This window comes from Centrocercus urophasianus, unplaced genomic scaffold (assembly GCF_019232065.1).
Source record: "Centrocercus urophasianus isolate 14NV4802_14NV808 unplaced genomic scaffold, USGS_Curo_1.0 seq_19, whole genome shotgun sequence".
In the NCBI taxonomy this organism is placed as follows: Eukaryota; Metazoa; Chordata; class Aves; order Galliformes; family Phasianidae; genus Centrocercus; species Centrocercus urophasianus.
The window spans coordinates 18737262-18758752 of NW_024884744.1; the positions used below are offsets into that span (position 1 = coordinate 18737262).

The 21491-nt window shown below is 50.3% G+C and overlaps 1 protein-coding gene across 3 annotated transcripts; it reads right to left on the minus strand.

Moving 5' to 3' along the window:
• Positions 1-1038: 1038 nt before the first annotated feature.
• On the minus strand, positions 1039-21325 carry BOK (BCL2 family apoptosis regulator BOK). Of its 3 annotated transcripts, none has more exons than XM_042820689.1 (5): positions 18863-21325; positions 12926-13264; positions 10077-10205; positions 5920-6083; positions 1039-1996 (listed from the first exon to the last, which is right to left on the minus strand). In XM_042820689.1, exons 2-5 carry the CDS (start codon positions 13146-13148, stop codon positions 1871-1873), a joined length of 642 nt encoding a protein of 213 aa, XP_042676623.1. In that variant the 5' UTR covers positions 13149-13264; positions 18863-21325; the 3' UTR covers positions 1039-1870. The 3 variants fall into 3 exon arrangements, with proteins under 3 accessions (XP_042676623.1, XP_042676622.1, XP_042676624.1); XM_042820688.1 differs by lacking the exon at positions 18863-21325 and adding an exon at positions 14079-15030; XM_042820690.1 differs by lacking the exon at positions 18863-21325 and adding an exon at positions 14079-15033 and having other exon boundaries at positions 1878-1992.
• Between the last annotated feature and the right edge of the window lie 166 nt (positions 21326-21491).

A 21491-nucleotide genomic window follows, 5' to 3' on the forward strand; every position in this document is an offset into this window, starting at 1 on the left:
GCATGGTACAAGCAGCATGCTGAATGCAGTCTGCACACGTATTAGCAAATGGGAAAAGAAAGAAGCAAGCTGCAGAAGTCTGCCTGCGAGAGCACAAACCAGAGAATCGGCTGCTCCAGCCTCTCTGCACACCACTTGCCCAGCCATGCATTGTGCATCCAGCTCTCAAAAACCACACACGGATATCACTGGGAATCCACATCCTCCACAGCACCCAGGATGTGAGTAACGCTGCATTTTGCTGCAGGTGAAGGACTGAGACCTGCTTGCAGGGATCTTCCTCAGCCCTTCGCAGTCTGCAGCTTCCAGATGGAATTGCTGTCTGCCTTATGTGCAGCCCCTTCCCACCCACACACATTCCTTTCCAGCAATGCTGCTTTCTTTGGCTTATCATTCTTATCTTTTTCTCAAACTGACTTAATTGGTGCCTTTAACTCTCGATGCTGTTTGTTGGTCCCTCCGATATCCCTTGTTTATTCTAAGAGCAGTCATACCCTAAAGCATTACATTTCAAAGTAGCATCCAAACTGAGGAAGGTCTTTGCAGTTGCAGTGTGATCATGTTGGCTCCGTGAGCTCACCCACACCCCATAAAGCACAAGGCATGACAAGATGGGCTGCACTTTACCAGCTGCAGAGCTGTCTGAGTCCAAGTGACACACAGCCGAGGTTCTCCCAGGAAGGACAAATCTGGTTTTAGTTAGCTTCTTTGAGACAAAGAAGCTGCATCCTCCTAGCAGTCTGCTCCCACTGCAGTTACTGCTCTCTGTGCTCTCAGTGTGGTTGGCTCAGCTCACCACGCACACTACACCCACTCTGGTTGTACAAGAGCAGCTCACCTGTCCCTGCAACAAACACTTGTGTCATGGCCACACCATGGGCCAAACCCTGACACGAAGCAGACGGGTGGTGCTTTTAACACATTAGCATCTTCTACCAGGGGAAATGCTGGAGTATTTTTAGCATGGCTCCAGTGTTGGTCTCTGCACTGTTTTGGCCTTTTTTGGAATTTTTAACTCTGGAAACAAATACGTTACCCTTTACAATAAACAACACCTACTTGCTTTTATTGTACAATACAAAGAGGGCTATGGGCTGTACTCCTGAAGACAATAAGGGAGAAAAATAAAGCAGTTCCTTTTGACACAGCTTTCCCCGTTCGTGACACCAGGCAGCTCTCTCACTGCTTCCCTCATCTCACCTGTCCCACTTACAAACTGAGCTTTGCCTTCACTGCAAAATTCCAACCTGAGTTGTTGCTCAATTCCTTGTCTCATGTGATGCATGCGGGCTCCGTAAGAGGTCAGAGCAGCACCCTTGCCAACTGCATCCCATGCAGCTGCTCTGCACACACACCACAAAATGCATTTCCCAAGGAAGGTCAGAGGGGGAAGCATCTGATGATGGTACATTTGGTTTCATCCCATGCAAATCCCATCACAGCACGGTACCGTCTGTCACGCTGTGCTGTGGGGAGAGCCCAGTGACACAGAGCGAGGAGGAGCGAGTCCAGAGAGCGAGGAGGAGATGGAGTCTTAGCAAAACACAACAAGAAGTGACACAAGGCGAGTCTGAAGACTGAAAGGCGATCGCATGCAGTGAGGGAGGGCTGCTCCTCCTCTCTTCTTCCCATTTCATTTCAAATCGTAGCTCCTTCCTCCTCTGGTCCCCATGGGAAACAGGGTTCCTGGGACATGAACGGTGGGAGAGGCTCCTGTGGCCATCAAAGGAGAATGAAGTCCATCAGCTGCCACCAGCTAAGGGAGTGGAGAACAAGTTGCGTCCGTACCAGTTCTTCTTTTCCTCCTCTTCAGAGCCCACGGCCACTGCTTCTGGAGTGGGGGAGGAGATGGGGCACGGGGCAGTGGGACTCATCTCTCGGGCAGCAACACGAAGAAGACGGCCTTGAGGAAGTGCCCAAAGCTGCAGATGGCGGCCACGAGCCAGTGGGAGCGGAGACTGGGGTCGGTGCTCACCACGCACTTGGTGATGTCTGCCTGAGGAGGGGGAGCAGAGGTCAGTGGCCATGCCCAGACCCACCCGGCCACTGCGTACCTCAAAACAAGCCACGCCTGGGAAAAGGAATGCTACAGAAAGATCAGCAAGCATTTCCATTTTCAACAGCAAAATAAAAGAAACTTTCCTCCCTTTCCCAGGAGAAGCCTTGGCAACAACAGCCTTCCCATCCCTTTCTGCAAAGCACGATGCTTCCCTGAGGTTGTCCTGTTTAATATCAGCTCAAGTTGCTTGCACTTTTTCTCTTGCCTTAATGTTTTATTTGGAGCTCGTTCAAGGAAGTAAATCCATGATTTAAATCGCGAGCAATGCAAGCTTTGTTTGTGGGAATGTGTCTGCTGGCTGCGGTGCTGCCCGGCACATGGGCCAAGAGGTATGGATTGCTGGGCAGCCACTGTCAGGTATTGACAGGAATGGCAGCCAGCGATGAACAGAAATAACAATGCAGTGAATTCATGGAGATGTGATCTCGGCTGGGACGGGGAGGAGAGAGCAGAAAATATCTGGAGGGTAAAGCGAACAGGACAGAAGCGGATAGAAAATAACATCTTCTGGGAGGGGTAAGCAAATTTTTATTCGCTTACCTGCAATTTTGCCTGCAAAATTTGTGTTGTGGTTAAACATCAGCCAAGCACAAGGAACTATGGGCTGCAGCTCTGTGACACAGGGTGCACTGTTACCGTATCAGTTTGATGAGGTTTTCAGAAACACCAGGGACTGTAGGGTGGCAAAACTGAACCAAAACTGAGAGACAAGGAGGGCAAATATCCATTGGCCTCACAGCTCTCTCTTTACACCATGGCTTGGCAAGCAGCCCTTTTCTGACTGGAGTACTATGTCCAGACCTGAGGCCCCAGAAGAAGACAGATGCAGAGTTTGGATGTTTAACGGATGTTAAAGGAGGTCCAGAGGAGGGCCATAAAAACGATCAGAGGGCTGGAACACCTTTCCTATGAAGACAGGCTGAAGGAGCTGGGCTTGTTAAGCTTGGAGAAAAGAAGGCTATGGGGAGACCTCATTGTGGCCTTTCAGTGGTTGAAGGAAGCATAAAAGCAGGAGTGAGCTTTTTGCACAATCTGATTTCAATAAGACAAGGGGGAACGGTTTTAAACTAAGAGAGGGGAGACTTAGGTCAGATGTTAGGAAAAAATTATTTACTCAGAGGATGGTGAGACCCTGGCACTGTTCCCCAGAGTAAAATCCCTTCCAACTCAAATCATTCTGTGATCCTATGACTGAGAAGAGTGCAGCCCTCCTTGAAGAGAGGAATAAGGATCACTGAACATCCCAATAATCTTTTCCAGTGTTCCCACCTGCATTCAAGATGCCAGTGAGACACACTTGAGCAATCTTGGCAATAGTTAGAAGAAAACAAGAGGGTGGACACAGGGACAAAGCGAATACAGCTTTGTTAACTGATGCCAAGATCATCTACGTGTGGAAGGTCTGATAATAGCAGCCCCAGGAAGCCTGAAGGCTGCCATGCTGCATTACCATGCTGCTTTGGGGTCTCTGAGCTCACACACACCCGGCGAGCAGAGATGGCTTGAGTAGGGAGGAGTGGAAAGCAGCAGGAAGCTGGATCAGTGCATGGGGAATTCCTGGGGTGAACAGCAAGGTAGAGAAATGCTGCAGCTGTAAAAGTCTTGACACTCAGTGCCAGCAGAGCCCACGGCTCCCTGTGAGCCAGAGCCTCACGGTAATCAGTGCTGGGTGAATGCACCTGGTGAGCGGCAGCTACAGAGATGGCTGATCTGAGATGAGCATCACCTGCTCTGTGCTGATGCAATGAGCACTCTAATGTGGCCAGCTGAGAGGAGCCGTGCTCAGCAGCACCTTGAGACTGGTACTGCGCTCGCTTAGATAAACACAACTGCTCAGCTGTTGAACAATTGCCTTGGTTATTGTAATCCAAACAAAGCGTACCAGATAAGGCACTGAAACTGAAAATTTCAAAGCTGCTTAATTAAATAGGCCTTTGTGAGGCACTGATAAGCTGCTACAGTGACAGTTTGATCTCTGCCTGTTATTTATTCATTGAACAAGTTCGGGTCTCAAGCTCTTCTGTGGAGCAAACATCCATAGCAGCTGCTAAAAAAGCTTTCTACTCCCCTGCAAAGCCACTGCTGAGGCTGCGAACTCTCCTTGGGCAGAGATGGTATCCCCAAGAGTTAAATGTTTTTTCTTCCTGCTACAAGTGTTGGGCTTGTGAGGTGTTGAACCATGGCAGTTAGAGGCTTTCTCCACCCTATAAAATATGGGACTGGGGGGCCATAATAGACCATATGGGTCCCTACTGCTGAGCAGAGGCTCTCCCAGCACAGCCCGGAGCACAGAGGTTCCTCTTGGCAGCCCAGGCAGGTGTGTGGTGGGGCCATGTGCACAGAGGAAAGGCGGACACCAGGCCAAGACAAACCAATGGCAGTGAGGTCAGGCACCAGATGAAAGGGACTCCAGCACAGAGCTTGGCCCTTCTGGGAACAGGGCTGAGAAATGTCACGCTGCAGTGCCTAGCTGAGAGGAACAACATTCAGGAAAACACAGCACAAAGGCAAGGGATGAGGAGACTTCCCCTCAGCTGAAGGAGCCACTTGTTTCTGGAGGGAAGCTATCTCCTCTGTGCAGCCCAGAGCTGCTGATAAGTGTGCTTACAACAGGAGGCAATCAGCACCAACCAGCAGCTTTCACACTTTCTTGTCTGATCAGGGGCTTCCCTTTCCTAGGGCCGGATCCTGAGAGCAAGCAGCATGGCTTCAGCAGCACCAGGGCAAATGCAATGGCACTCGAGTAGAAACAGCTGCACCAGGAGCAGACAAGGACAGGGCTCCTCTCCTCAGCTGCTGAGAGCCCATTCTGGGCAGGGGATGGGCTCTGTGGCTTGCTTGCTATGCAGCAGACTTTCCAAAAATATCCATTTGGAACTATCAAACTCTTTGTTTTGAAGTCTAACAACACACCACAAAAATTAAAACAAGATGTTGACTTATCTGAACATACATGGTTTACCAGAACAAGGAAGCAACTTAGTTGGGAAACTAGAAGGGGGCACATTCCCGTGCAACATTCCAATTTCAAGGAAACTTTCTTTTTTTCCCCCCCAAAGGAAAAACTTTCAGAGAAAACATTTCAACCAGCCCCACAGGTGCTCAGAATAAACCTCACTGATGGGCTGAGGTGGGGACAGGAACAGTGCAGCTTGGTGAGTTCTTTCCCAGGGCATCCTCTCCAGTACCTCAGCACAATTATCTGTGCAGACACAAAATGAAACACACAAAAAAGTTGGGGCATTCAATACGATGGTTACTCTCCAGCCCAGCCAATCAGCCCACTGGCCCCAAGGTAGCAGCTTTAGAGAGAGCAGGGATGACCAAAGGTTGCAATGACTCTTAGGTGGCAAGGAATCCAAAAATCAGGACACTGCTACCTTTCCAGCTGCCCCCCTTCATGCACATCACCCTGCTTCTGACTCTGCCACAGCTCAGCCATCAGCTCGAGCTCCTGGGGAGGTCACTGGTGAGGTGTCTAGCTATTTCACAGCTCTTACTCCAAACTGTTCTCCATAGGAGCACTGTATTTCCCATGGGCTATAGAGAGAACCACAGAAATCAAACACCGGGTGATGGCTCCTGCTTACAGTCTGCTACTACAACTGTCTGCCTGCTCCAGAGAAATTCAGGACAGGAACAGAAGAGGCATCAGTGGGTGAGGATTGAATTAGTGCACAGGAAGCTGAAGACCAGAACAGCTGAACTGTTGAGGACAGGGCAAGGAGATAGTAACAGAGCTATGAGAGCCTAGCACAGGAACAATCTCACTCAATGTTATTCTACAACAAGATGCATTAACTGGGCTGTTTCCTAGTCTGCCCACAGGGAAGCAAGCCAGACCAGCCAGCATCTCTTACCCAGCCTCCTCGCCTCTTCAGCCACGTCACCAAGGTCTTGCGGACAAACTCTCCCAGGCAGTCCACGATGGTGTGGACCATGGCTGGCTGTGCATGACGCACACAGTCCACTGCCAGCCCTGCTGCCACGGCGTAGAGAGACACCACCTTGCCCCATGTTATGCCTGGGAAAAGAAGAGAGGGTGCTCACACTTACATGGATCCCTCCTCCATCACAGGTGCCCACTCTGTAAGCAGGAGGGTTTGAGTGTGGCTGCAGCTGTGGTCCTGCATGCTTTCCTGTGAGTGATTAAAACTGGGCATGCTTTGACCGCTGCTTAGCGCCATACGTGCAGCTTTGGAGGAAGCAGCCCAAAGACATGACCCAAAGACATAAAAACAATGCTTTTTGGTTTTTTTTCTAGATTAGAGGAGTCTGTTCCAAAGTGACAGACAGAGCACATAAGCAATAAGCATCTGCACAGTCCATTCTGCCACGACAAAGACCAAACGAGGGAGGTAGAGCTACAGGCTCAAGACAGTTGGAGTCCTCCTGGAGTCAATCTCCAACCAGGTAACCCCACGAGCATTTCACAGCTCATACCTGTCCCACCAAGGGCAATGCAGCCAGCCATGCCAGCCAGCTATCTAACCTCCCTAAGCAGAGCTTCCTGCAAGGCTGGCTTGCCCGCAGCAAGAGCCCCATGGATGCTGTCCCAGCAGCAGCCATCTCCCTGCAGCGCTGGCAATCCATGCCCAGGCTGTGCTCTGGGCACCAGCCAGCTCCAGGGTATCCCTATATGAGCCAACACCACAGGGTGTAAATCCTCCACACTCAGGCATCACAGCTAGCAATCTCTGATGAGGCTTTTAACAGGAGCAGCAACCTGGGAACGCAGCCCTCTGCATGCACACAGCACAGGGGAATGTGGATTTCCTTTGGCTATGCTGGGAAGTTTGCTTTACAGAGAAACTATTCAAATATCAGCCGCAGGAATGGTTTGTTACGCTGACAAATATCCATTTGCTGTTCCAAAAAAGCAGTTCTTCCACTCATGACTAATGCGACATCAATATCTACAAAAGATCATTTTGCTAGGCACTGTAGCAGCAATAATAACCCACAGTAGTGTCCTGTGATGCTCTGTTCTCCATAGGCACTGTCCCCAGGATCATAGGAAGTTTATTGATAAAGTGGCTGTTATTTTTCTGGAGGTGTTCCAGAACCATGGGGATGTGGGCAGCGGGCATGGTGGGATGGGCTGGGGCTGGACCTGGGGATCTTAGGGATCTTTTCTAACCTCTGTGATCCTATGATTCTATGGTTCTAACACACAGCAAAGCAGTCTGCCATATGGACATGTTGGTCCAGCTCCAAGGAAGGACAGAGGGAAAGATCCTTCAGTTCTTGCCTTCCCTACTGATTGATGGTCCTTCTTGCAGGCTATTGGATTCTAGATATTTCAGGGGGGTAAAGCCCTCCCCAGCACAGGGACAGAGCCCTCCCCTTCACATGGATGACACAAACTGGCAGCAATGCTTGTCGAAGTGATGGATGTGGAGGGCTCAGTGGTCACTTCCCATCCCCTCTTCTTTACAGAGCACTCTATAAGGGTCAAATCAATCCCTGAGGCTGCTTCCTGGCAAACCTGAGCTGCAGGGGTAAGGGAGTAAGAAATCCCTTCCCTCACAATTCCTCCATGCCAAAGCTTCCATCACTGCTGCTGGAGGCAGGGTGGCAGCAGCTGGATGCATCTGCACCAGCTGAATGATTGAAGAGTAATTAAAGCAGAAAATTCCCTAAAATTTCTGCCCACGGAGGTGGGACAGAAAAAAATGAGACAAACCACTTAGAAAGTGTTTTTAAAAGTAAGAAATACAAGCTGCAGCCTCAAGGCCAGCCTTGGAGCTGGAGGTATGTAAACACTGCGAGCCCAAGGGAAAATGAATTAGCAGGAAAGAGCTGCTCTTGAATGCATTCCCACAGCATGTCAGCGAGCCCAGGGGAGCGTGTGGCCACGCAGCCCCCAGCACTGTGCTGCCCAAGCACTCAGACAAACTGCCCTCATCCCACTCGCATCCATCCGACCTGCCAGTCAGACCTCAGAGAAACATAATCCTGTGCTATGTTTCAGCAGCTTGAAGGATGAGCCAGGCTCAGTATGCTCTCCTCTGGTGGAGAAAAAGGTGCCAAGAAGGATATGCACAATGCAGGGAGCTCATAAAGCCTGCAGGGTGAGGCAGCAGCGAGGTGCATTGCTAGCAACATTCCAGCTGCAGGGAGGTATGTTCTCTTGGCAACCTCATGCATCCCTGGTCCTTTTTGCACAGGGCTCACTGCAGCCTAAGCACTGTTAATTAGGAGCTTACCAGCATCCAAAACTATAAAACCAGTATAATCATAGAACCATAGAATCACTGAAGTTGGAAAAAAACCTCTAAGGTCATCTGGTCCAACCACCAACCCATTCCCACCGTGCCCACTGACCAAGTCCCTCGGTGCTACATCTACACAGCAGTGCTAAGCAGGGGGTGCAACTGTCCTCTTCAACAGGACAGGGTAAAACTCTCACATTCCATTGCTGGACAGGCACTGCAAGTGACTGATGGGCTCCTCAGACTGTCTTGGCACTGCAGTGTCAGACTGGAGCTGTTTTCTTAATAAACTGGACAGTGAAAATCAGGGTCAGATGCTTTAGCCATTGGTAACTGGCTTGAAAATTCAGGCTGCATTTGAGCTCTTTCATTTCCTTCACCCATTAAGAGCCTCTATCCTCTGAACTATGAAAAAACAAAAAAAAAGAGAGAAGTGTCTGGCTGTCACTGCTAGCACTGATCTGCTGGATTTAACATTAAATGCCGAGTCTTGAGACTGCTGCTAGGACTCATGAATGTTAAAATCAGTGAACTCTTCCCCCTCTACTACTCAGCAGCCTTCTAGCAAGAGAAGCTACAGTGATGAATTGACAAAAGTCACTGAAGCACTGCCTCAACCTCACATCCACAGGCTGTCCTGCTGGTTGGTATGAAGCAGAGATGGAAAGAAGAGAAAGCAGAGCATGCAGAGCAGGGTAAGCTGGGAACCCACGCCCATGCACAACCATCTGCTGGAGGCTAATGCTGCACTGAGTCCCCAGCACCCTCAGCAGAGCTTTAGCCTGAGCTCCTACTACATCCCCAAAGCTTCCCCAACTGCCACTCTCAATGGACTGAGTCTGCATCCTTACCACCTCAAAACCCCTGAGTTTGGGGCCAAGAGATACAATTTCCAGCTTTACTTTCAACAGGACCACAACATTTAAGACCATTCAAGCTTTTCATGCGACTCCTGAGCTTGGAATTGAGGAACAATGAGTGCATTTCTCAACAAACATACACTATCAATGCACGAGGTGAGGCTCCCAGCAGCCAGCAGGGCTTTCTCCCAACACATGGCATGCTGCTCTGTCTGGAGCCATCCAGCTTTCCATTGAATTCCCCATGTCATTCCCTTGGGATATGGGCTGGTTTGGATGCAGTCAGCTGTGTTCAGCTAAGACAACCTACTTGTCTGTGCTGCTAACACCCATGCCTGCAAACCTGACCTCTGCTTTTCAAGGCAAATAAAGCTCAGCACTGAAATGACAAGACTGTCCTTTGACACAGCAACACTCAGACATGCCTGCCATGTTTGCGTGGCTCAGTGGAGAGCAGTCCTGCCTCCAAACACAAGGCAGCAGCTGGAAGCAGCAGGCTCCATTGCAGCCCTGGCTGTCGCTGGGGGAAAGGAAGCCAGGAAGAGGGAACTCCCTTGTGATGAGTTAGCTCTGGCTCCCAGCACCAGCAGCATGAGCTGGAACAAGGGAGGCTCCCGTGTAATGAACCTGCTCCGGTTGCCAGCGGTGAGCAAAGGAGCTTGGAATGAGCGACCTCCCTGTGCGATGCGGTAACATCACCTCCTAAGGAGGCAGGGCAGGAGACGGCTTCTAGAACGAGCGAGAAATGCCAGGAGGATGCACAGAACGGGGCACTTCCCCGCCAGAGCATGGAGGAGCTCATTAAATCATTACAGAAGGGCGTGCTGCCAAACTGCCCACGGCTCTTTCCTAAACCTGGCCCCACCTCACAGCCATCCCATAACAGCGGCCCCATCCTGTTCCTGCCCGCCCCAGCCCTGTCTGCCTGCCTGGGCGCGGTACCTGCAGTGAAGATCTGTGCAGCCACGGCCAGGAAAGCATCCGTCACCACCGTCTCCGAGTGCAGCGAGATGTTCAGCTGGCGGGCGATGTTGCGATAGACGTTGGGGCGAATGTATTCCAGCTCGTCCCCTGCAAGCAAGCACTCGGGGTCAGCATGCTGGAATCACGGCTGAGGCCGTCCTTCCATCTGGTGTAAAACAGGCAGCACAGCTCTCAGGGTCACTTAGAAGCAGCCCCGGCACCTCGGTCCTTTGTGCCAGTATCGCCTGCGCCCTCCTTTCCCCACAGTCTGAAAGGAACAAAGCCGGCAGCGAGAAACACGCACATACACCTGTGTGAGCTGTTGGAAGGTACACCCTTTCTCAACCTGTACAAAAAATGTCATGAGATGAGAGTGACTCAGGCGTGCTGGAGGCTGACAGAGGCCAGGAATCCACCTGGAGCCACACAGCATTGAGCAGAGACTCCCGGCTCAGCTCTTTGTGCACAGAGTGACAGAGCAGAGCTCCTACCCAATTCCCAGCACTCCATTTGCCTGCCTGGCTTCCCCAGCAAAATTCCTGGCACACACAGGATGTGCTTTCTACCCAGGTTGTTTTTTCCCCAGCTGGGACCCAGTCAGTGGTGTCACGTTAGCTCGAAGATCAAGACAAAAAGAGCAAGAAGAGAACATCCTCCTAGCAGGCTTGTGCTGGAACATGAGCAGCACAGCTTTCCTCTGCAGTCTAGCAAGCCATCCTGACCAGTACAATCGTTAACTGCTATCTCTAACTGTTTTACCTCTCATGGATATTTAAGAAGATGCTGTAGGAGTGTTACACGATGTGAGCATGGCATGGGACCAAAGCCTTGTGTGCATGGAGATTCTCACTTGGCCATCTAGATGAATGCTTGTCCTTCTGCATAGGAGGACACAGGGGAAGAGGAGAGCTGTCAGGGCCCCTAGACATCCATAGGGTCACTTGAGCACTCTGACTTGGGTGGGATCTGTAAGAACCATCGAGTCAATGTCACTGCAGGGCCAAGGTGGCTTGTCCCAGCCAGAAGGCAACCAAGCACCCAGAGGATGACATTAAATGGGAACAAAGGCATCATCCCATCAGGGGTGGCAGGTTAGCAGCTGCTCAACTTGAATTTATAAAACTATTCCCCAGCACTCAGCATAAGACAAGCAGAGCCCAGCTTCACAGGAGGCCACAAACAAATTCTTCTGGCCCCTTGCGCCTGGTGCATTGTTCCACATGGGCTGAGGAAAGAGGAAACCCTGAGCCTGCATGGCCAGGGCTGATAAGAGGCACCATTCCTTATATCCTCAGCAGCTGCTCTGGCTCCGCAAGGAGCACACAGCCTTGTCCCCAGCCCAGAGGGGTGGCTGGGACATAATTTGGGCTGGGCTCAGTGCCTGCAGCCTGCTCCTAGTGCCGCAACCTCTGGTTCAGGTACACCAGACCTACACCACACGTGGTAGGTTGGTCTGAGATCTCTTGGCCATATCATTGGGTTTTACCACCTCTGACTATCCTACTAAGAAGGACAGCTCCCCCTTCTTGCTGCACGGGAACCAAGCAAGCCATGGCTCTCTCCAAGCAGATTTTGTCAGCCAAGCCTCTCCATCTGGAGGAGAATCAGTGGTAGCAGAGTCACCCAGGAGACGCCTCCAGACACAGGCTGCCACCTGCTCGCCCTTCAGTGTCCTCCTGGCCTCCCACAGAAGATCTGGCTCAACCCCAGGCCAAGAAAAACTGGGGAGACAAAGAGGCAGCCAGGCTGACAGATGGACAAAAACAACAGAAGATTCAGCATACGAGAGAAAACACGTAAAAGAAGAGTAATTTAATAAAAGCCAGCCAAAAGAAAACCATGTATGCCTTAAAAACAAATTTGGGATAACATCCAAAAGAACTAGAAAGAGGAGAAAGTGGGGGAACCAGTCTGGTACTGATTTGGTTGGGCTCAGTTAAAGGTTGCTTCACCAGACTTACTTGAACTTTGGTGTAATTAAATCAGATGCAAATGCCAATGGTAGTTTCCAAGCCAAATGTGAACTGATATTCCAACCTGCAGGCAAAGAGGGATGTTGGAAGCAACCTCCTAGAACCAGAGCGCTGGGATCTAGAGAAGAGTGCTTGACTTGAGCATGCAGGTCAAAGCCTAAAGCCAAAGGTAGGCAATGGGCAGCAGCCAGAGGGTGCACGGGCTGCAAGCACTGCTCCAGAGCTGCTCCCACAGCCATGTCAAGTGCACAGCTGAGTGCTCTGCCAGGGCAGCCGCTGGGTGTCCACAACTGCCATGACTGAAGAAGTCTCTACTGCTCTGTGCTGCTGGGCACAGATAGCCATCCTTATTGTCCTGCATCACAAGGCTTAGTTTGGTGCAGAGGTCCCTGTATCAATGATTGGTACACTGCCCCAAGCATGGAAGATTCTACAGCTGCCCCAGTGACCAAAAACAGGAACAGAACTTGCTAAATGATTGGGGTAGGGAAAGGCGAAGAGAGTACACTAATACACTGCCACTGAAAAGCAGTGTTATAAAATCTCTGGTACACACATCTAATCAATTACCCTTAAACATCTCTGCAACCACCTCTGTGAGCTGCTGATGAAGCCCAGGCATGGAGCTGCCAGGATCCCACCTGTGCCTGGAGAACCACAAGCCCCATTCAAAATGCCAAGCTGAGAAAAACTATAGAGAGAAACAAAACTGTCACGCAGATGCAGTTTTACACAGTTTTTTTTACATCATTTGCTGTTGGGTCTCGGAACCACAGTGCTGAGCAATGACCTAAAAGATGAAAGATGTGCAAGCCAAGGAAGATTCCCAAGCCCAGACCACATGCAGGGACTCACCCAGGCGCAGCAGGATGGCAGACACCTCAGCCAGCTTGCCGCCAGGCATCGGGGTATTGTGCTCAGGTTTGCTCCAGCTGACGCCTGCACGGATCAGCCTCGAGTTGATGTAGTCCCTGCAGAGAGCCTTGGCTTGGGACACAAGCTCCTTGTCAGTGGGAGACCTGTCAAACACCTCCATCACCTCTGCAGCAAAGACGGAGGAGCGGCGCAGCACTTCCATCCTCGCAGCAAAGCCACCCAGCTCCAGGCTGGGCTGAGCCTTAGGGAGGCAGCGATCCGCGGGGCTCCGTCACAGCTCTCAGGAGCTGCTCTCCCAAGGACAGTTTTTCATTTTACCTGTTGAATAAGAGCATCTTTAAGTTCTCCAGAACTCCTATTCAGGTATCACGCCTTACAGTTACACTGATGTTGGCAGTATCATATTTGCGAGAGTGGCTGCATCCTCTGCCCTGGCTGCTCTGACCCCACCAGCAGTCTGGCCCACAGCAGCTCCCAGCCACTGAGATGTTTTCCCTTTATCTATTTGCATTCAGCAGTTCCAGTATCGCACTGCAGACAGACCGGATGGTCAGACACAGAAACAATTCAGCAGACAACTTCATCTTGTTTCAATTAAACTGGAAAAAAACCTGAATCCCAAATACCAGCTGCAGCAACCTCAGCCAGAGGCAGACATTCCAACGCAGTGGGGCATGGATCTGTCTGGAGGAATGACACTAACAGACAGCACAGGAACAGAGGGGCAGGAACATCTGAGATGTCCCAGAGGCCCTTGGCTGTGGTGGAAGACCTGGTCCTTATCACATTCTCAGAGGGGTTTTGGTTCTGCAGCTTTTTCTGTTTTTATAGCAACATATGTACTGCTACCCAAAATGCTTCAGTAACAGCAAAAAAGGGAATCAGATTCTAAAAAAATGTTCCCAGGTGTGAATGGCTATAGAGAAAACACAGAATTTCTACAGCCATGTGAATTCACGTTGGTCTTTCTAACCCAGTGCTGCTCTGGGAAGCAAATTCAGACCTAAGGCTCTGCCCAGGTGTCAGCCAATGCATTTCTGAGTCCTCATTGTTGGACAGCTGCTTACAATAACGAATTTCAGACTAAACAAAGCCAGTTACTTCTGCTCTTCCCAATGAAAAATATATTTACCCCTCATGTTGCGCTCTGGTCCCCCTCGATGTCTCCTGATGGGTTGGTTCGGTGCTCCTCCTGCAGAGCCGGGTCAGTGGGCGTAGGGCTCCCCACCGTGCCCCCATCCCCACATCCCACTGACAGCCCTGGGCTCGCCGCGCTGCTTTTAAGGGACCCAGAGGCAGAGGAAAGCTTCTAGCTTTAGCCTTGTAAGGAAGATGAAATAACCGGGAGGTGGGGTTGCGGGAACCGGAGAGCTGCGCTTCCTCCTCCCCTTTCTGTGCTCTTAAGGAGGCTCGCTGCAGAGCCATGTCGGCACTACACTGCTGGAGTGAGCAGAGAGTGCTGGAATGGGAGGGGAAGGCCGTGCTGCAGCCATCCCCCCGCCCTCAGCTATGGATTCCTATTAGGGAATCACAGAATCATTAAGGTTGGAGAAGACCCCTGAGATCCCCGAGTCCAACTGCACCTCATGTCACCGTGCCCATTGCCCACGTCCCTCAGTGCCACATCTCCACGGCTCTGTACACCACCACGGATGGTGACCCCCACCTCCCTGTGCAGCTGTGCAGTGCCTCGCTGCTCTGTCTGAGCAGAAATGTTTCCTGCAGAAAAGAAATTCTACCAGCCCAAGAAAGAAGAATCTGAGTAAGCTGCATCCTTTCCAACAGGAGCTGCCCATCCCTGACCCATTCCTTCCCTGCAGAATGCACTCTGTGGCCTCCTGAACAACCATATTTCTGCCTTTGCAACTCTCATGGCCAAACAATCATTAAAAATGTGGCCTAAGCTACAGCAGCTGACAGCTTGAAACAGAAGTTCTGTTTAAACTGCTCCTATTCAGTAGAGCCCTGAAACAAAGATGAGGGCTTAAATATCAGTATTGCTTAACTAATGATCATGTTTGTCAGAATTCTGGCAGGCGTGCAGGTGCCACAGACCTTCCCTGCTCTCCTGGGTGCCAATCCCACCCCACATGTTCCCTGCCCGCTGTCACACCAAAAGATGCCTCTTTAGATGGTAGTACATGAAAGCTCAGCACACAGCACTGAGCCGGCCATGCAGGAACAGTGCTGCAGCCCAGGGAGCTGCTGGTGTCTGCTGAGCTCCTCTGTCCATAACACATTCAGGCTACAACATTTGGAGGCTAAACCTATACTGGGGAACCCTCGTGGCAAAGGACTACCAGAAAACGGCACTGAAACACTTGTTTCACCCCAAAACATTGTTCCCATTGTAGGTATCCGTGGCATGGCAGTGTTTTGGCTCCAGCAGGCTCTAAATTACAACTCCTGCCTATCTATCTCAGATGGGGACGATCAGAAAAGCTTGGAGCACTCACTTCCTAAAATAAGAAGCAAAAAAAAACCCAACAAACCAGGGCTATACCTCATAAACAGGGCTGCTCTGGCAGAGCACCAGCACCATAATGGTCCTCAGCCTTCCACCATGCCACCCTGACCCTCTTGCATCACCTCAGCCATTCTGTCTTTCCCCACTGCCTTTCCTGGTCCATTTAGGCAGCAGCTCTTGGGTTGTGTTGGGAAGGGATCCTTTACTGCTGTGAGTGCCCACGGGGTCACGCTACAGGTTCAAAGCCATTGGGGCACTAACAGGAGGATCAGCAAGATGAGAAGAAACAGCACTTTTCCTACAGAAACATCTTGCCAGCTCTAACAGAAAAACAATACATGGAAGTAGCAGCATAATGGGACCCAAGCAGAACACAGAGGGTTTTTGAACTTTCCCCTTAATTCTGAAGGGCTCAGTTCAGAGCCTCATGGAACCCAGGCAGTTATTTGCAGTATTCTGTGTAGGAGATTGCCCCGAGCACCTCTCCTGAGCAGCATCTTGCAGTGCTGTGTTCTGTAGCAGAACAAAGGGGCTGTGTTGCAGGCAATGTTACCTTCCACAGCCTCCAGATGGTTCACCTTCTCAAGTACACAGGTCTGGTGGTTTACACTCATCAGGATTAGTAAGCAATCCATTACTTAGGGATCCGACAGATTATCACTAACACCAATGTTCTCTTCTCTTAGCTGTCATGCTCACTGCTGGTGTTTGTAGGCACAAGTCTCCTGTTATAAACATGCCTATATACGCACATATGTAGATACACATGTACAAAGACATGCTGTACTCCAGGACTGGGGTACAACCCCATGGAAGGGAAACTGGAATGAACTTCCTATTACTAAGCAGTGCTATGAGCTGAATCCTCATCATCTCCACCCTTGTTCCCAAATTTGATTTCCCATGAAGAGCACAACCATTGCCACTCAGGTATCAAGCCACAGTAAAAGAGCAGCTCCAAGCTGTGATTTGATAGACAAAACTTCATTTCTTAGCACAAACAACATATTTACATATTGTACCACTAAAATAGAAAAAGCAAAAGCACAGCATGAGGTCAACATCCCCAAGGGAGCAAAGAGGATTCTCCCCTTTCAGTCCCTAAGGCACAAGGGCAGAGGATGAGCCTTGGCTTCACTGCAGCAATCGATCAATCCCCAGGATGGGAACCAGGTCCCACACCTCCATGCAGGGATGCTCTCACAGGTGCAGACAGGTGAAGGCAGGCAGATGCCTCTGCCTGCACTGACCCTGACATCTCATGAGCCCAGATGGGTGCTGTACTGGCTCGGCAGCATTTATGAGCTCTGATGCATTGATGTGCAGCCTAGAGACACGTGCCGGGGCACAGCAGTGTCCTACACAGGCAGATGGATTGCTGGAGCTGATAACAAGGAAGGAGTCTGCCTTGCACATGTTTGCATGTCCTAAACATGCCCTGAAGTATTTCTGCACATTCAGGACACAGCTCCGCTTTTATCTTAAGCCCTTGGTGACTTTTGGAAAGGCTCAGCCTCTAGAGCTGGGCAGGGCAGCAGAAGGAAACCCTGTCAGCTTTGCCATCAGACAAGTGTCCATGAAGCCACAGCCTACTGTCACCTCTGCATACAGAAGTGCAGCTGCAGTGATTTGGAACTGCGTGGTGCATTGCACAAGGCAGATGGATGCTGCCAGCAGGTAATCACCAGAGCCTTGTGCAAGAGCAGAGACAGCTCACCAAGTGCAGCTTTCCCAGTGCTCCCACAATTACAGCCTTCATGAGTTGTGATGGGAGAGTCTCACTGAACAAAAACAAAGAGACTACAACTTCTTGTTACCTGACACTGAGCTATCCTGATCGGTTCTGGAGAACAGGCAGGACAAAGCTGCCCCTCCTTCTACCAGAAGGGTGAGTGCCCAAAGCAAGGTTATTTACATCTGTTGGCTTTGAACTCCAGAATTTCCCCTACCTGGACTTGGAAAGCTTTGGGCTGGAGCGTTTACCTGATTCTGAAAGGCAAGAAAGGAAATTTGAACATGATTTTGAGGAGCCCCAGCACTACCTTCAATGGGCTCCACAGCACGGCCCTCACTTTTCCAGGCTCACTGCAAGAGCTGCTGCTGGTCCTGGGCCACCCGCCTGAGTGCTGCCACGTATCAACAGCTGGCACTGCATGCTGGAATGCCAGCAAACTGCTGGCCAGGTGCTCAGAGCCAACGATGCTCAGGGTGGGCCCAATTCAGACAAAGCATTTGAGTCAATTTTAATCATATTTCAGAATCAGCAAGCAGGAAATCTTGTTTGAGGTCACCGATTTTAATCTGTTTTTGCATTTGTTTCTCGGGTAGGGTGAGTCTCAGTTGGAATTAAGACCTGTTTACTTGCAAGTAAGCACAGCTCAGTGCTACATTTCCCCTCTTGGCTAAAAAGGAGGAAAATTATGTACTAAAGCAATTCTATAGCTGAAACAAATGAGAAATCTGAACATATTGCAGGTGCTAAGCATTCTGTGTTCTGCTTAGCAGGTTATTCATGTCACTTGGTGTATGCCCTCCTGAAGAGTGATCCAAATGCAATTAGAGATAAATAGAAACAAATGATGTCTTTATGTGCTAAATTAAAAGAGCAAACGTGAAAAGGCTGTTAGAATTCATAAAGCACCTGAGACAAAACAAAACAAAAGAAAAAGAATATGCTTGATGCAGCTACCGAATTGAGTCAACTGCTGAAATGAATAAGCAGCTTCTGACACCAATGGCCTTTTTCACCGTCCCAGAACCCCAGCCAGCTCAAACCTGATGTCTTCAGTACACAAGAGGTCAATCAGTTAAACTAGAATTAGGGGAAGCTTTTCCAAGGAATGAAGAAATATGTAAAACTGTGGTTCTGGGGGAGGGAGGTTTCTCATTCAAGTCACTGCTTTCTGCTGAAGCAAGCAGAGCAATTTTCAGACCCAACAAATGCTTCAGTATAGAACCATAGAATCAAATCATACAATCGTTAAGACTGGAAAAGACCACCAAGATCACCAGGTCCCACCACCAACCCATCTGCCATGCCCAAGAAGCTGCAAGCGAATGGTTATTTGTTCCACAGGAGGGGCAGCGCTGCTTAACATCATCCCTCGTGGTAAAGGCAATTTGAAAGAAGCCACAAACAGTCAGGTCACACACTGGATTGTATCAGAGAGCAGCAAGCTGTGTTTGCCTGCCCCAGAAGGGAGCACAGCCAGCTGCATGGCTTCCCACTGCAGCTGCAGCAGCTAGCATATCTCCTCTGCAGGTCTCTGCAGACAAACAGGCAGGCTGACAGACAAGCTCTGTGCAGCCCTGCATGCTTCCTGTTGAACATCTGTGGTTTAAGGGACAGAGGTGCCCCTCTACCAGAAGTGACAACACAGGGTAGATGTTCAGCGTGAGTCATTTAACAGGCAGAGCTTCTTAATTTAAAAGAAGTGGGAAATGCTTACCCTGAGTTTTGAGAGAGAGATCAGCTTCACGCAGACCTGCACAGCATCTGTGCGAGTTTCTCCTGCGCATTCCCAAAGCAACTCCACACCCAAGGTCTGGTTTCTCATGTCCTGGTAATCACAGACCAGGATAGAACCAACACACTGCCATGTTTCTTGCTGGCACTTACATATGTCTTGTGTTTTGATAGGAAAAATATATGTTTGGGATTGAAGAATTTCATTTCTAGAAGGAGCCACGAGATCAGATCACTGCAGTGCGTGAGACCGATTCACTAATCTGCCTGAATTATCACTTAGCCTTGCAGAAATTAATGTCACAGAGCTGCCAATGGTTCTTTTGGTCCAGCAAAGGACAGAATTTTGATGCTGGCATCAAGCCCCACATCAGAAAGATGCATAAAGGAGTAAGTAGCTTTGCAGCTTCTTATTACACAAGACACAAAAGTCTTCTCAGAATCCACATCTGAGAAACAGTGCCCCCAAACAATTCATTTTGTGAATCATTCTGTTTAAAAACGTTGCTGGACAAATGCAAGAAAAGAGGAGTCTTCCCTTAACAAAGCATGGACTGCTAGGTTTTCCTTGCACAAAGGGTCTCAGAGCTCATGAGAGCTCATTTCTCAGAATATGTATCTCCAAGTAATCGGTTTCATGTAGTGTTATATTTTAGTCTAATGGCATGAAAAGCATGGAGGTTTCACAGAGGAAACCCTGAACTCAGAAGGGGTCAGAAGCATCTCAGGAGAGTGAGTGGGGCTGTCATCTGGACTGCAAAGATCTTTGTGAACGCAAACATGAGTACAGTGTGGTTCTATCAGAATTAGAGCTGCATGCTCTGCCCCTGGTTGGCCCATCTGCACAGGCAGTGGCAGGCAATTATCGCACATTTCTTTCCTGATTCTGGCTATTGCCATCTTTTTCTCCTCATTTTCTGCAGTGAACAACTCCAAGTGGATTCCTCCATATCCAGTTTAAAAGCAGGCAGGGAATGAAAGCACGATGTCACGCTGTTGGTTCCAGCAGAGCACTCTGTTCTGTTTCAAAGAGTAGACACACTAATTTCCATAGCTGTGCTGTGGCTCCAGACAAGGCTGTCTCTTCGAGTGCTCAGTGAGTGCCAGCTCTGTCCCCAGGTGCTGGCTGCTGCGCAGCTCATGCCCCATCACTGGCTCCCATCATTCACTTTGTTAAACAGGGATGCTCTGGGGTCTCCTGCTATCAGCACAGGACTCCCAGGGCAGTCCGAAGGGACCAGCTGGGAAGGCAAAGCATCCCTGCAGATCCATTCCTGCCTAAGCAGAGCGCCAACGTCTGTGAGGGTTTAGGATTCAGCTTCATCAGCTGTTTTCTGCCGCTGCACAGGAACATGGTTTGGAAGAACAAGTACTCAGCGCTCTCAGCTTGGAAGCAGCCTGGCTTAATTTGAGGATTAGTCATTGGGAGAGAAAAGATGCTCAGCCAACCCAGGAGTCAGCTCCACTTGGAGCTTTACAGCTGCAAGAGCCACTCCTGCTTATTCCACTTTACCAGCAGCACTGGGAGATAAAGGCCCTTTTCTTTGCTGAACACTCAAAACAGTCTTAAGAGCCACGATATCAGCAGGAAAAGAGAGCCTCATTATTGCAAGACTTGTAGTGAGAGAGTCTGCAGGAACAAGAGTGCTGGAGCTCAGGCAGCACGCTGCAGCTTCCATACAGCTGGGGGCTCTAGAAGGGGAACCATAAGAGCAAGCGGGCTTCTACAGCACTTGCTCAGTGTGTTCTGTCTTGGTAGGTAGGCACAGGTTCCTCTTAAAAGTTGTCCTCGCATCTCCTATAAGGAGCAAGGTTTAAGGCCTGGAGAAGTTCACAGCTGCCATCACGCAGCAGTCACCTCATGCCTAGCAGTGCCTGGCAGGTGGGGTGGAGCTCATCAGCCCTATCCCTCGCACTGAGTGAGCACTTGAGGTTTGGAGAACTCTATTCTAGTACTTTGCTTTGCTAAATCCACATAAGGCACTCGCTGCTTCAGTTCAAAACTTTCACCATAAAGAAGGCCGACGGGGAAGAACATCCCATTTAACACTGTCAGCATAGCTTGCAAGTTGAGGCAGAGGCTGTTTTGGCACAGCCTAGCATCTGCTGAACAGAAGCTCAGTGGCCCAGTCTAGACAGCAGCCGTAAACCACAGCGAGGAGGAAAGCTGCTGGCAAAGCCCAGTTCTTGCTTCCTCCATACAAGTGCATTCTTCCCCGCAGTTTGGAAGCTGCTCCTGGGAGGTGATAAATTCAATGTGTTTCTCCTTTCCTTCTCTAGTTTCGCTGCTTAACTGCCTTCCGCAGGCACAGCGCTGTTCTGCACCGCTCACCTCCAGCAGCTCAGCGCAGAAGAGCACTGCAGCCCGTCGGTGTGCCGATGCCGGAGCTCCTCTTTGGACCGAGCTGTTCCTCACCCAGCACCACGGAGCCCAGCAGGGCCGCGTGCCCCTCCAGAGGCACAGGGCTGCAATCCGTGGTCGCCACCTGGTGGCAGCGACACAAAACAAAGCGGGCTTGCTCCACAAACCCGCTCGCCAGCCCCGATCGCTCCCAGAGGCGGCGATTTGCCGGGCAGGGACGCTTCTTGAGGCACTTCACGAGGGCTCGCCT

Coding starts and splice junctions, on each gene's coding strand:
- BOK (XM_042820689.1), bottom strand. CDS start 13,148: ATGGAAGTGCTGCGCCGCTCCTCCGTCTTTGCTGCAGAGGTGATGGAG. Junction 6,084..10,076: donor TGCACAGATCTTCACTGCAG/GTACCGCGCCCA, acceptor TTCTTTTCCCAG/GCATAACATGGGGCAAGGTG. Junction 1,997..5,919: donor TGAAGAGGCGAGGAGGCTGG/GTAAGAGATGCT, acceptor CCCCCTCCTCAG/GCAGACATCACCAAGTGCGT.